The 16,282-nt window shown below is 33.1% G+C and overlaps 1 protein-coding gene across 3 annotated transcripts in view; it reads left to right on the forward strand.

The window, feature by feature from the left end:
* Positions 1-16,282, forward strand: part of Lrrc28 (leucine rich repeat containing 28) — a 136,142-nt gene that overhangs the window by 18,554 nt on the left and 101,306 nt on the right. For all 3 annotated transcript variants that reach the window (XM_026394714.2, XM_026394716.2, XM_026394715.2), the window contains exons 3-5: positions 319-359; positions 9,694-9,731; positions 10,321-10,458. In XM_026394714.2, the coding sequence (XP_026250499.1) occupies positions 319-359; positions 9,694-9,731; positions 10,321-10,458 (217 nt within the window). The remainder of the gene's footprint in view (positions 1-318; positions 360-9,693; positions 9,732-10,320; positions 10,459-16,282) is intronic.

Consider the following 16,282-nt stretch of genomic DNA (forward strand, 5'->3'; position numbering starts at 1 on the left):
TGCATCATTCCAGTTTCTGGCTGCTATCACATGGTGTTCTTCCTTCTGTCTGTGTCTCTTAAGCACATTTTTGTTTCTTCCATGACCATAGGATGTGAGGTTCTGGTTTCTCTAAAGGACATTGATTTTTAAGTGTTCAAGTTTATAAATTGTATTATGGTCTATGTAAGCATGAAACCCAGACCTGCTGATTTATTATTTTTCAAATTCTCTCCAAGTTTACACCCCTCAACAAGTTGGTACTTTGTGTTTAAACTAATTACAAATGTTTATGCATTTTTCAAAAATAAAATTTAATTCTAAGTTTTTAATTTTCAGCCAGAAAACCTTGCTCAGAAGCTTCCAAACCTTGTGGAACTGTGAGTCTGTTTACTCAAATTTTTTAAAAAAACAAATGGAAATAATTTTAAGTCATTTGAGTTAAGAGGATATATCATTTTAATGTATTAATTTGCTATTTTTTAATATCATTATCATGATGCTCCTATAGGTAAACCTGTGGTTCTGCTAGGCCAAATAGTATTTTGAATTATTTTTTACAATTTAAAGTTGTGTTTTAAATATCTTACCTCAGGAAGTGAAGGTGATGAATGATACATTTTTCTTTTTCTGGATACAATATATTGGAACAGAATCCTTATGGATAGCCCATGTAATTGGAAAAATCTATTATTACTACTACTATATGTGGTAATTGATATAAGCATTGGATGTATGAAATGTTTAAAATAGACATTGAAGGTCTCTTTCCCACACTTCATTAGTTTTAGTTCTTTTGATAGTTAACTCCATAATGCCAAATAACATGTTTACACCTTTGTTTTCTAATGCATCAACTTTAAGTATCAGCTAACTTATTATATTAAGGAAGATAAACTTAGATCTTCTATTTTTTTTCTTTCTAACTATCTTCTTACTTGATGTAGGAGGGTTTGCATTTCCTTTTCTTGTTCTCTTCTTTATTTGGTATGATTTTTGGTAGTGTTAAGCCAGTATCTATCTACCTGTATTATCTATTGCTGCTTAACAAATTATCTCCACAAATAGTGCCTTCAAAGAATAAACATTTATTATCTTGTATTTTCTGAAACTCTAAAATCTGAGCCTAAGCATAGCTGGATGCATTTGCTTTAAGGTCTCCCACAAGGCTTCAGTCAAAATTGTTGGCCAGGGCTGTGTTCTCATCTGAAGAAGGATCCTTTTCTGCTTTCACTCTGGAGGTTGTTGCCAGGATTCAATTCCTTGGAGACTACTGGACTGAAGGACTCAGTTTCTTACTGATTGTTGATTGGTCAGAGGAAGATCTCAGTTCCTTACCACTTGTCCTCTCCATAGTTTACAGCCTTGCAACTAGTTTCCATTAGAGCAGGCAAGCAAAAGGGCAAGAGAGAGAATGGAAGACGGAAGCAATAATCTCTTTCTGACTAATTTTGGATGTGACATTTCATCACTCTTCTTATGTTGTCCAGGAGAAGTGAGTTATTGGGTCTGCCCCACACTTGAGTAGAGGCTGTTGCATAGGACTTGAATGCCAGCTAGTAGAGATCAACTTAGGCTATCTTTGAGCTGCCTACCAACTATTAATTCCTAGCAAAGAATTTTACTTGTAATGACTGTGGAAATTTGTTAAAGACTTTTTCAGACTTTAAAGAAAAATCCTCATGGATCTTACACACAATAAGGTGAAACAATCATGAATAGGAAGATTGGAACATTATATCTCAAGCTGTTATATATACAATGACTGTCAAATTTTAGCTCAACAGTACTTTTCTTTGAGTTCTTTAAAAGTATTTTGACTGTTTTTTAGATTCTCATGAGATGATAGTAGTATATCTAATCCTTCCCTCTCCACACACACACACACACACACACACACACACACACACACATATATATAATGTCTTTTAAAATTTTTTTTTCTGGCTGCTTTCAAGATTTTTTTTCCCTTGGTTTCCAGCAGTTTCTAGATATGCCTTTAGCCATTTTGCATGATAACTATACCCTCCCTAGACTAAATGCTCTTTAAAAAAATAGGGGTGGGGAGAAAGAAAAGAAAGAACTTAAACTCTCCCAGTACTATTCTAGCATTTAAGTTTTGATTTTCCTCTAGAATTGGCTTGTTTTTGTTTACTATACAGTGCCTTAGGATTGTGGTGTGTGTGTGTGTGTGTGTGTGTGTGTGTGTTATCCTTTGTGTTTTAGTTATTACCTGACAGAATATCAGTCCAGTGGGAGCTTATTCTGCTATACTGGAATTGAAACTCACATTCTTTTATTTTAACCTGTTTCTTTATAATTAAAGTGGAGTTTTTAAAATCAACTCTAGTTGGTTCTTTCATTTTTGCACAGTTCGATAATCCAGGCCTTTTTATGCCATGTTTAGACCTTTTACATTTAATGTGATTGTTGATTTGATTAAGTTTTAAGTCTACCATCTTATTTACTATTTGTTCCACCTGTCTTTTGTTATTTTTCCCCTCCTTTCTTTCCTTTGTTTTAATTATTCTAGTGTTTAGGATTCCATCTTAGTACCAATATTGGCCCATTAACTCTACCTCATTTCATTGTTGTAAAGTTTATGATATACATCTATTTCCTAACATAATCTGTCTTCATGTGATATCATTACCACTTTACAAGCAAATGTAATATATGGATGTTTATGTTAGTACTTCCAGAAGAATTTTTCCCATTCTTTGTGCTGTTGTATGTGTGTGTGTGTATTTGTGTGTGTGTGTGTGTGTTAGTCAGGGTCCAGTTAGGAGACAGAAACCACACCCCTAATTTAAATAAGGAAAATCAATATAAAGATATTTTAAAGTAGCAAAATGTTATTAAGTACTAAAGAAAGTTAAGGAAGACTCTGTGGAGACTGGATTTATTACAAATAAGCAGCTACTGCCTCTGGGCTGAGGGGTAGACAGAAGTAATAAAGACTGTTAGGAGAGCAGTAACCCCCAGGTTAAGAATTAAGAGCTCTTTATAGATGGTAGGGCTGCCTCAAGAACAACAGCCTGCTGTTGGGGAAGAGACTCAGCAGATGGCTTAAACCAGACCTGGTCTGTTATAATGGCTCACTGTTGCAGGAAGATGTTGACAGTCTGGAACTGGTCTGTAGTAGCAGGCTGGCAGAGAGTGTGGCAGAGCTACTACAGAAGGAGCCTCAGAGTGGCAGTGGCCTGAGGCTGCACCAGAACTGCTGCAAAAATGGCTTTTAGGTGGAGAGAGCATAATTTGAACATGTGACTTGAGGTTGTCTAACAGGGGAGGGGAGCACCACTTGGATCTGGCTTTTGTCCTAAATTAAAAATGGGAGGGGAGCTAGAACGGGGGTGACTTCTTGCTTGACTTGTGGAGTCACTTTAGCCTCCTCTTTTGAGAAAGCCTGACATTAGTCTAATTGGCAAAGGAGAAGTGTTGACAAATTCAGCGCTAGGATCAAAAAAGACAGCAAAGAAGTTAAATCAGGACTTGAGAGATAGTAAACTGATAACTGGTAAAACACATTATTATAATTTTTAATTTAAATAATCAGTTTAAGGAAATTAAAGTGAAAAAGTCATGTATTTACTCCTATATTATTCTCTCAGATTTGGCTTGCTTGAAAAAAGTCTTTATTTCCTTTTTTTTTTTTTAAGTTTTACTGTAAGATGATGGTAGGTTTACATGTAGTTGTAAGAAATAATACAGAAACATTCTGTACTCTTCCACTTTTCCCCTATGTTATTATCTTATTGCCTTACTGTAGTACAAGATCACTACCAGGAAATTGACATTGGTACAATCCACCACTTTATTCTGTTTCATCAGTTTTTCATGTACTCATTTGTGAGTGTATATTTAATTATGTGGAGTTTTCTTGATGTTTATTTTTACCACCTTTATCAGTATATATTTGTGTAATCATTCTGATAGTCAAGGTAGAGAATACTTTTATCAGTGTTAGGATCACTTGAGCTATACTTTCAGAATCAAACATCCTCCCACCCCCATCCCCCCAAAAAACCTACCCTGGCAGACATTTAATCTATTCTCCATCTCCCTATGATTTTTTCATTTTAAGAATGTTATATAAATGGAATTAGACAGTATATAATCTTTGGGGATTAACTTTTTTTTTTCATTCAGCATAAGGGATTCATCCAAGTTGCTACATATGTTAACAATTTATTCCTTTTTATTGCTGAGTTATATTTCATGATATGAATATGATATCTTCACCCATTGAAAGACATTTTTGCAGTTTGAGGCTATTGTGAATAAAGCTGCTGTGAACATTTGTGTACTTGCTGTTTTGTAAATGAGTTTTAATTTCTCTGGGTTAAATGGATAAGATTGTAATTGCTGAGTCATGTGGTAATTGCATATTTCATTTCTTTTTATTGAGATACAGTTCACCCTTTTAAAGTATATGACTTCAGTGATTTGTATTCACAAGGTTGTGCAACCATTACTATTGTGTAATTCCAGAACATTTTCATTATCCTGAAAGAAACTGATTATCAGTTATTCCATGTATGTATTCTTTGTGATGCTATTGTAAATGGAATTTTCTTTTTAATTACAATTTAGAATTGTTCATTGCCTGATATATAAAAATGTACAACAGAATTTTGTAAGTTAATCTTATGTTCTGCAACCTTGTTGAATTCATTTATTAATTCTAATTGTGTGTGTGTGTGTGTGTCTGTTTTTTAGGATTTTTGTTTACAAAGATCATGGGGTTTTTTTGCCAATAAAGGTATCTTTACTTCTTCCTTTCCAATCTGTATATGCCTTTTTATTTTATTGATTAATTGCCCTGGCTAGAACTTAGAATGTTGAAAAGAAATGAGGAGAGCAGGTACTTTGATCTCAGAGAAAATCTTTCATGTTTTTGGTTTTTTTGTTTTGTTCCCATTAAGTGTAATATTAACTGTTTTTCATAGGTATTCTAAAGTTAAGAAAGTTCCCTTCTTATTATTTTTTAACTTAAAAGGATGTTTGACTTTGTAGTTTGGTTTTTTCTTTCTCCCTCATCTATTGAGATGATCATGTAGTTTTTATTCTTTATTCTACTAATATGGCATATTATATTGATCAATACTTTGTAAGGGTCTGGCGAAGCATCGGAGAAAGAGACCACCAAGAGACCACTCATGCAATTGGCAAAAGGGGATTTATTGATTCAGCATGCTGAGGCTCCGTGCCCACTCAGGAAAGGAGAGCAGCCCAGAGCTCAGAGCAGGGGTTGAACAATGCTTAAGTACACTTTTTGGGGAGGGCGGGGGCTTTGCATACATCATAGTCTCCTTTAACAAATCGCCATACACTGCAGGAAAATCAAACAATGATTCTTAGACTTGATTAGTACATTCATTGGCGGGAACAGGTTGGCTGGAGTGATAGGTCATTCCTAAGGAGGGGGCTACATTTAAACTGATTGGTTTGGGCCCTGAATGTCTACATGACAAGCAGCACAGGGTCTTGAATGCTTACCTGAGGAGTTACACAGGACCCCAGGCCATAAATCAACTAAATTCCCAGTAGGGCCTTGTCTTAGCTGCCTCAGGAATTTAACCCATACTTTGCAGTTTAGAAGCAGGTTTACAATGCCTGGTCCTTTACATTTTAACTCAGGCTTTGCAGCTTAGAAACTTTACCCTTTCAACTTGTGCATTGAACCAACCTTGTATTGTTGGGGCAAATCCCATTTGGTCTTGGAGTATAATCCCTTTTATGCGTTCTGGATTTGGTAGTTTTTTGTTGTGGAATTAACTTTTATGCATTAATTTATGCGTTCTGGTTTGTTAGTATTTTGTTGTGGAATTCTGAAGCTGTCTTTATAAGGAATATATTCCTCTGTAGTCTTTTTTTTTTTTTTAAATGATATCTCTGCCTGGATTTGGTATCACTGTGTTATTGGCCTCATAGAATGAGTTGGCAAGAGTTCTCTCCTTTTATCCCCCCGCCCTTTTAAATATTTGGTCAGTAATCTTAGTGGCCTCTTTCTAATCACTGACAACTAATTTGAAATTACTCTAGGCCTATTCTAAGAAGACCTATTCTAAGACCATTAGTGGTCAGCTAATGATTAGGCAGAGACTCCTTAACTGACTGAATCTCTTAAGTCCACTTGTCTTTACTGAGGGACTTTGTATGAGTGTTGTGACATGCATTCACCTTTCAGTTGTCTGCAGTTGATAGCAGACAACTCTTCACTTGTTGCCTTCACTTCGAATTCAGCTGAGGTAAAAGAGTAAGACCTCAACAGTTCCTACCTGAGCATTTGTAGAGCTATGGCCTGTGTACAACTCCACGTATGCCTGTGATTTTCTAGATTCCCAGGAATAGCCAGACTTTTAAAAGCTCCTCTGGATAGCTTTTCTTTTTAAAGGTTTTGGTTTGTCTATTATTTGTTTCATCTGGTACTTACTGCCTCAGGCATCTGTAAAGTTAAATAATCATCTGTCATTTATTTCAATTTACAACACTTGAGGTAGGGATTTTGTTCAAGGCTAGTTCCTTGTAAGATAAATAGACAGCTTTATAAGTAGAGTCTTCTGGGGAACCCTAAAACAAGTTGAATAATGACAGTTTCCAGGGAATGAGACTTTAAAAGGGCTCCAATTTGGTTCTAGCCCAGGGCACTACTATTCAATTTAGTTGTGGACTCTTGGTTTTCCAGGTTTCTGCAGAGCTGGAGAATGGGAGAAAGGAATATTGTTAGTGAAAACACTACAAAGCTCATGGCCCACTATTCTTATAGACATTCTTGTCATTTTTCCCCCTTACGTACATGTTAGCTCTATATTACCACAAGTCTTGGGTTCATTTCCACATCCCTGTATATATAACTTCTAAAACATTTTGCGAGTATTCTCATTGGTTTTATGGAAAAGATAATTTTTGGAGGTTTTTTTCTCTGCCACTTTTGCTCAGTTTTTAGTATTACAAGAATTGCCCCCAAATTTTCCAGCTTAGCTGTGCCATTTTACATTTCCCCTAACAATGTAAGATTGTTCCATTGTCTGCACATTTCACCATCTTTTGGTATTATTACTATTTTTCATTTTAAGTAATTTCAATAGATGTGTGATTTATCACATTGTGGTTTTCATTTGTATTTCTCTATTGGCCAATGATATTGACATCTTTTCATATATTTATTCAACATTGGTATCTTTGGTGAAGTATCTGCATTGGTTGCTTTAATTTTATTTTTTATTCTTGAGTTTGAAATGTTCTCTCTATAGTCTAAAAATTAAGTTTTTTTTGTATTTTGTTTACAAATATTTCTTCCAGTATATAGCTTGTCTTTCCATCTTCTTTTATTTTCTTTTGTGTAGTAAATATTTTACATTTTGATGAAGTCCAGTTTATCAGTTTTTGCTTTTGTGTATCATGCTTTTGGTGTCAATGTAAGAATTCTTCATCTATCTCTAAGTCTTAATGATTTTTCCGTTTCCCTGTAAAAGTCTTACATTCTTTTGTTGTATATTCATCTTCTATATTTTTTAAATATGTGTCTTTTAGGATTAGACTTCTTAGTTGCCAGGTTACTGTTTTGTTTATTTTAGCACTTCTGTGCTACCTCTACTAACCTTTGTAAACCTTCCATTCCATTATCCTCTAGCTTGCAAAGTTTCTGAGGAGATATCTACTGTTCTTGTATTTGTTCCTTTGAGTTTAATGTGTCTCCCTTCCCCCTTGGGCTATTTTGAAGAGTTTTTATTTTTTTTATACTAGCTTTCCAGGCATTTAATTTTGATGTATTTTGTGGTTTTTATTTTCCTTATCCTTTAGGTTCATTGTGATTTTTGAGTTTGTATCTTCATAGTTTTCATCATTTTTTCACATCAATTCTTTAGATATTTAGTTCTAAACCCATTTTTTTGCTCCATTTATGGGACTATTACATATTTATTAACTTTTGAATATATTCCATTCTCTCTAAGACTGTGAGTGTTTTTTTATTTTTGTCTTTCTGTGTACTGGAACAAATCGCATTTTTCTGATATCAGGGTCAGTCATATTTTTTTTCAGTTAATCCACCCAGTGATGTTTTTACTTTATTATATTTTTAATCTCTAGAAGTTCTATTTATTTCTTCTTTATATCTTACAATTCTCACTATGTCATGTTTTCATTTACCTGAATATGGTAATTATAGCTATTTTACTGTCCTTGTTTTCTAATTTTATAATTTGTCACACTGGGCCTATTTGTATTGACTATTTTTCCTCTGATTTTGGGTCACATTTTCCTAATTCTTGTCACATCTAATACTTTTTGATTGGGTAGTGGGTTTTATGAATTTTACATTATTGGGTATATAGATTTTATATTCTTTTTTTGTTTTGCTTTTTTTCTGGCATGCTTTATTGGTAGTTTTGTTTGCTTCTTTCAATATGGCTTGTTCTGTGTTTTCTTGAAACATTGATTTCAGAAAGGAATTCCTAATTACTTTATCAGATGACTTTAAGAATTCTTTGTGTCCAAAGACTGAATAAGTGTGCATACACAATGCCAAAAATATACACACTTGCATTTGTTTCATAAATGCCAGAGTTCCTAGTAAGAACAGAAAACTCCTCTGAAAAACTTGTTTCAACAAATGACTTGTCTCAACTCTACCTATAAAAAAAGAACTTTAAAGACTAGAGATGTAGCTCAGTGTAGATAGAATGTATAATCAATTCATGTACATAAAGCAAGGAATGAAATTTATCATAGAACAGCATACTTGCTTAAATTGTGTTAGACTTAGTGGGTTAATACTGTCTACAGTTGATTTAATCCAACATAGAATAATATTCAGAAAAGTATTATTATTCTATTTCATTGACATTTTTAGCATTTAATTTTAGGCTTTCAAAATGTAGAAGAAAAATTTAAATTCTATTTTATAATACTTTATGAGGATTTATTTTTAAAGTACAGTAAATAAAATGATAGGGCTGAGCGTAAAGTTTATAAAATCTAGTTGTAAATTTATTTTTTTAAGTTATTAGTTCTTAATTTCTAGCAGTCACTGTTGTTTTGTTCTCAGTAGCTGGTTACTGCTGGTTGCTTGAGTCTCCACTAGAGTGCGCTAAAGATATTTCATTGCTGAGACTTGTTAAGTCTGGGCATTTTTTTTTTTTTTTTTAAAGAAGAATTTGATTTCTTGTTTTTGAAATTCCTTTTGCCATGTAGTAAATTCTGGCCTTGACAATTGAGTATTTCTGTGGATACTTTAAATGATGAATATTTAATCTCTATTCTTGTTTCTCAGCATGTGAGCTAGAAATATCTTTGTCTTCCGATGTTATCCTTTAGAAACTAAAAGTTGTGTCTCCCTTGAATAATAGAAGGTTGAATTTTTTTACATATTTTTGAAAATCTGAATAACTTAAGGTGAACTAGAGAAACTAATAATTTGTTTTATGAGGTTGGAAATAATTTATTACTCAAGTTTTTATTTTAAAATAATTAAATCAGTACATGCATTTAATATGCAATTCTAGCATAACATTACACTCAAAGTATAATTGATTGGCTGTGATAAAAATGTATTTTGTGGTGACACATTAGAGTAGGGTGAGAAAGTAAGTTTTGGCTCATTTACATTTAATAAATCTCTAGTGAGCCTTTTATTAACTGTTTACCTGGCAAAATTACTGAATAATAACACTATTTTTCTTTCTTTTTTTCTCCTTTTTGCCCCAGGTACCTTCACTCAAATAACATAGTAGTGGTTCCAGAAGGTAAGCACACCTAGAATTTTTAGTTAGAAGATGATACAGTTAAAGCTTTGCTTTATAAGTAGAACAGATTATCTCTTTAAGCTTATCTTGTTTGGTGTATTAGAGAATTTTAATTATAAAGCACTTTAATGTATTAGTTTCAAAAATTTTTCCTCTAAAAAGACCAGTTAAGAATTATGATTAAATAAATTAAAAGTCTAAAATTGTTAAAATGCTTAAGTAAATCATTATGAGATAAGTTGCTAATAGGTTAAAAATAAGGTGAATTCTAAACCTAATAAATCAGGTTAAGAATTTTGGTTAGATTACTTTTGTTTATTAATTTTTGAATCATTTATTTAAGCAGTTTTTTATACTTTTTTAATGTTTTTATTTGCTTTCTTTTTAAACATTATATTTTATCTCTAGGTAGAAATACTTATCATTTACATAAAAATTAGTATGATTTTTTACTATTTTGTGAACAACTGTGACAGGGGGAAGGGGTATTAAGCATTAAAATATTTTAGATTGAAACACATTCATTAAAGATTTGCTATAAAACTTGAGTCAAACTCACTTTGCTTTTCCCCTTCTCTTCTATTTGAAGCTATTGGGTCCCTTGTAAAACTCCAGTATCTGGATCTTAGTGACAATGCCTTAGAAATTGTTTGCCCAGAAATTGGTCGTCTGAGAGCTTTACGTCATCTTCGATTAGCTAATAATCAACTGCAATTCCTACCTCCAGGTAATCATAGCCTACAGTGTATAATAGTTTCTTGTGTTTTATAAATCCATTTTTATTCATGTTTTTCTCTGTATGTCTGGGCAGTGGGCTATGGATATAAATGTATTTGCAAGTATTTGATTGTTCATTTGTTTGAAGATGAAACCAAGGTATGTGGGTGAAATGACTCAGAGTCTTTCTCTAGACTCAGATACAAGAAGGTAGCACTTAACAAGATAGGGCTACAGTTACTACAGTTGTATATTGCAAACAATGCTTCTTCCAGTCTCTGCTCTAGCAAACTATTTGTACAGAGAGCTATTTCAGTTCTGAATTTCACTTTAAGAGAATTTTGGTAAACTGAGTATGGTATAATCATATTAGTATATAAAAGGCAAATAGAGTGTATTGTATTTTGTTTTTGTTTTTGTCTTATTCTCTAGTGAGTAGTTATATGATATACATCAACTTTGATTTAATTGTCATACTAGAATTTATTAGGATAATTTAAATTTGAGTCTAGAATTGTCAATTCTGCCTGCTGAATATCTCTTTAGATTCTGATGACAGGCAGATAGTTCTAAAACCCTGTATTCCCTTGAAAGTTACATTAAACCTCTTGACCTTTTTGTGAAGGGCATTTCAGGGACCTTTCTTTGTGGAGGTGCACATTTTCAAATTCTACTGTCATATATTATTTCCCATCTAAAAAAACAAAAAAGATGGAGTATGATTTAAGAATTAAAAAAAAAAACAACTTGTGCTTCAGGTATTACATGAAAGTTATCATATATTCAAGGATGAGCTGAAAAAGATACAAATGTCACATTGGAAGGAATTATTTTTACTTAGTTATTCTTTTAGAAACACCAACCAGCCTTTAAGTGTATACAGTGAAATGTGTGACTCAAACAAAATTACAAATTACTACCTGTCATAGAACTTGACGTTAGGTGAGAATAAAAACTTAAGGTTAAATCCATGAATGAAGAAGTCTGTGATATTTCTTTGTGATTTAAAAAAAAAAAAGACTCCTAAAGTTTTTTTCAGTACAAACATTCTAAATGAGAGCTTAGTAACTGTATTTTGTTTTTGTTTTTGTCTTATTTTCTAGTGAAGTGGTGATATGATATACATCAACTTTGATTTAATTAGGTGTCATACTAGAATTTATTAGGACAATTTAAATTTGAGTCTTAGAATTTAATTTAAGTTTTAACTTTCTACATTTGCCTTAATATATAGGTCCAGGTACTGTTTGCAAAAATGATATTAGTAGAACAGTGACTTGGCTTTAAAAAACAGTTTTTAAGCCTCATATAATAAGTGCCTTATTTTTTCCAACTATAGTTAAAGCAAAACAAAATTCAATTCCATACAGAAATACAGTCTTTAGGGTGTATTATATATAATCTTACTTGATGCTATTTCATCATTCTAGCTTTCATTAAGTTTATGTATTCAGATTTTATAGAATCAAGATGCACAGATATAATGCTTCAGCTGCAAACCCCTTTTTACATACATTTAAAGAACATACAAACATACAATTTTGTTCTGTGTGTTCTATTATTTTGTCTTTTCCTGTAATATAAGATCATTTTGTGTAGAATGCGGTCATTTCCTTCCATTATGTGTTCTCAGAGGTTAAGCATGTACTTCTGATATCACTGACTGCCTCCTAATAACCTCCTAAAAACCAGTGAACAGTGTATGTTCCCCGATTCTTTCATATAATTTTTTATTTATATTTCACTTGTTATATAAGAAAGTTGAGTCATATTTTTTATCTTATTTTCCTAGTTTTTTTCCTATTGTTTTGAATAGGAACTTTTGATTGAGCATGATTGTATTTTTCTTCCTGGACCACCATGAATAGCAGTGGACTTGGCGCTACTACTTATTTGAATCACTTATACATCTCATTATAAAGTCATTATAACTTTTGTGATTTGAATGAGTTAGGGGATATGTATACATCCCCAAAATGTTAAATCAATTTGTCTTTCTCTCTGGGATACTGCACAGTATTGTGTAATCCTATGAGGTGCTGGAAATAGCCATGTGGAATGGGAGACAAACAGTAAAAGACAAAGCAAGGAGAGGGCAGAGGAGGCTTCCCTAAACTTGAATATTCCAGTCGCAGATTCTGTTCTTGAGATCCATAGGCTTTGTGGTTAGTAAAGATAGGCTGTGGGAATGTGAAGACAAATAGTCTTGCTTTTGCTTTGTGAGACTGTAGTTTTGGTTCCACTTTCCTGCAGTCTTGTTTGGGTTCCACTTCCCTGTGCCCCTCGGCAAACAGGGCTCACCTCTTGTGTTCCTTTACTTTAAGACTTATTCTATATTACTTGTCCATTGCTTGAAAACAGTTGCCTTAAAGTTTTTTTTTATAGCTAGTTTTATTGTATTTTGATGGGAGGCAAGGTATCAGTTACCTTGTCATGTTTATTAGATATTCTTTGATTTCTCATCTGATAAATCATTTACAAGAATCAGAATAAATCATGTGTAAGGTTGCTTATCTGCATTCATATATACAAGTATATTCTTAAGTATGTAACACTTAGGCATTTATATATTGCCTTTCCCTACTTCCAATATCAAAACTAGCAATTTTTAATATGTATTTTTTAGTTGTAGTTGGACCCACAATACCTTTATTTTTATTTATTTATTTATTTTTGTGTGGTGCTGAGGATCAAACACAGGGCCTCGCACTTGCTAGGTAAGTGCTCTACCGCTGATCCACAACCCCAGCCCTCAAAACTAGCATTTTTATAGAACAAATTTAAACTAACATCCTCCCAAAGGCCTTTTCTAACTTGATGAGATAAAATTATATGAGCTATTATTAAAAGAACCACTGTGCACCTACAAATGAAGGATTATTGGGGAAGAGTTTATATTAGGCAGGGACTTTTGCCAGATACTTTTTTTACTGTAAAGACCACAAAGTCTGTTTGTTGGGACTGTATGAAAGTAAGAGGAGATAGAAAAACCAGTTAATCCTTGTTAGGAACATTCTGATACATTCTGGGATTTGCCGTCAATTCTCTATGAATTCCCATGGGAGAAGGTTATAGCAACAAAAAGTAACCAGGAGCCAGAAAAGATGATGCTTGCATCTGGGATATAAATCAGCCTATTTTTTTAAAAATACTTTTATCCTTGAAAAGTTGTTTTGCATACCAAAAAAGGAAGGATTTTTAGTCCAAATTAAAAACATGAACATATTGTACTTTAATGGCTAAAAGTACACACAAACAGATATGTCACATATACAATCAGCATGAATTATTATTAAACTCAGGCTTCAAGTATGATTAAGTTTATTATTATTTATTAATTTATTTTATTTTTTCTCAGTTGATCCTCTATTGCTTTATTGGGATGAAATTTAATATTTTGGTCTGTCCCATCGCCTCCTAACTTGCTCTAAAATCTCTGTGCTTACAGTGTACTATGGAGGTGGGGAGTAAGGAGATCAGCCTTTTCCTCTGGAGGCTATGGTAGAAACCAGGGCCTGGTCTCTAGGCTCTTCTGTTACTTTCTACCCTGTTTGTTGGGACTGTATTGTTACTGAGGTGCATACTACCATGATTCTTCAGAGGTGCAGATCCCACTGCATAGTTACAGGCCTGGCTATGGGTGTTCCACCCTGCCTTACAGTTTCTTGTGATGCTAGGTGAACCAGGTACACTGGGTCAGCTCTGACTTCTTTAACTCTTCCACTGCACCTGCTTCATGAGTAGACATCTCAAAGGCAGCTTACTTTTTGAATCCTGCCAACACTAAGAGTTCCCAGATAATCAAGGCTATTCTTCTGATATTATCCTCTTAGCTCATGACCTTTTTGGGTGATTTATCCTCCTGGGAGTCTGGGGTTTTCATTTATTATACATTAATGCTGGTGGTAGCACCTCTCTCACTAAAAACACATCTAAAAATGCATTCCTGGCAGAGTTCCCTTCTGGTATTACCAGGCCATGTACATGTGGCCAATAATATATGCAAATAGACTGTATTTTGTGGGAATATCTGTAAGGCCTGGGAGACTTACTATTTCATCTATTTAATAAGAAATATGTGTTGGCTCGAAGTATGCCATGCTGTACTAGAAAAGTGGGCATCATGGAAGAGAATAGGTTTCTGAGAAATTGATATTTTATTGTCCAATATTTTAAAACTTCCTAAGAAATGACTAGATAGTCAAGAGAGAAGTATTGACTGAGTTGCTAGATGACCACTGAGTAAATGAATAAATTGTCTGCCAGTGTCCTAAGCTCATATTCAGAACCTATTCTTCCAATGAATTTTATAGACCTAAAGTTTATAGTATATAATTCTATTAGTAAGGTAACTTTATAGTATAATTAAATATATATTAGTAACAAATATTTTATTTCATTATTTATATAAAGTTATTTTGGTTTGCTAGATTAATTAAAACCAATGATTTCTCCAAAAAATATCTTCAGATACTATTACATACTGTAAAATCTGCTTACAAATGGAGCTAATGCCTTTAAATTTTATTTGCACTCTTTTATAAGCTTTAACAATTTGGCAAAAACCTCAGGATAAAAATGGCCATTAGAATTTGTCTGGAAAAAAAAGTTTTGTTTTCTGGACCATGTGTCCTTAGAGCTTAGAGTTAAATACAAAAAATAATCCATTTTAGGAAAGGTATAAAGGGAAATGGTGGAAAACTTGCCAAATGCCTGAAAAACAAAAGTTTATTGTGACAATGTTTGGGAGAGGGAAAAAAAAAAAAAAAGCATTGATCCCTGAGATTTAGAAAGTCTTTACCATTAATCAAGCTACTGGCTAAGGCACATTGAGCTTCTTTCCATGGACCTCTCGTTTGTGAAAAAAAATCTAAAAGCAACTAACATCATAACCAAATTCACCTCCCATGCAATACTTCTCTTCCTTGTCTGTGTGCAAATAATTTATTATCCCACAGTATAGTATAGTGCTGGGTGTGGACAGTGATGGTAGTACTGAGGTCAGAGAAGAGGGTTCAAGGAGAAGTCATGTTTGAGGTGGCGGACTGAGCTGATGTGTAAGTGGTATGGAGGAGCAAATGATTGGGATCTGGATATTTTTCATTGTTTATTTCTGAAATACATCCATTTCCTAGTCTGTTGTGCATACTGCTTCCACGATTCTCTCCGTCAAATAGATTTGGTAAACTGCTTCTTCAATTAAAATTCTTCATTTAAATTGCCTAAAGTGTTGTGATTGTCATGATAGAAACCTATACTGGGTTCATCACAATTAATTGTGTGTGGTGTGTGTGTGTGTGTGTGTGTGTGTGTGTGTGTTTGAGATGAATACCAGGAAGCAGGGATTTAAAAAAAAACAATGAATATCGAAATCTTCTTCATCTTTTGGAGTAAAATTTTCTTGAGAACTTATCAAATATTTTTTCTTAGATGCAGCCTTTTGAGATTTAGTTGTTATTTTTGTATAAATCAGCTTGTAGTATTTTAGAGGTGACGTGGAGTAAGTTCTACTATAACCTTTGATATTTTTGCAAATTTGCATTCATACTTCATTTTTACTGAAGAACTTTTAAGCAAGCATTAAACACTTTTCTTACATTAATAGTGATTTGATATTTTATACTTATTAACCAAGCTTTTTGGGGAAAAAGCAAGTTTTAGATACATAAACAAAGATTATATTTTTGTGGTTACTTTATAGCTTCAGTTGATTTTTCTGCTTTGATTTCAGTATAGTGTTGTTTTGTAACGTGATCAGAAAATTATAGTCTCAGGTCATTTTATATACTAGTGAAGAAAAAGTAACTGGAAGAATAAAGCGCCAAAATAAATAT

The sequence above is a fragment of the Urocitellus parryii genome, chromosome 6 (assembly GCF_045843805.1).
Source record: "Urocitellus parryii isolate mUroPar1 chromosome 6, mUroPar1.hap1, whole genome shotgun sequence".
In the NCBI taxonomy this organism is placed as follows: domain Eukaryota; kingdom Metazoa; phylum Chordata; class Mammalia; order Rodentia; family Sciuridae; genus Urocitellus; species Urocitellus parryii.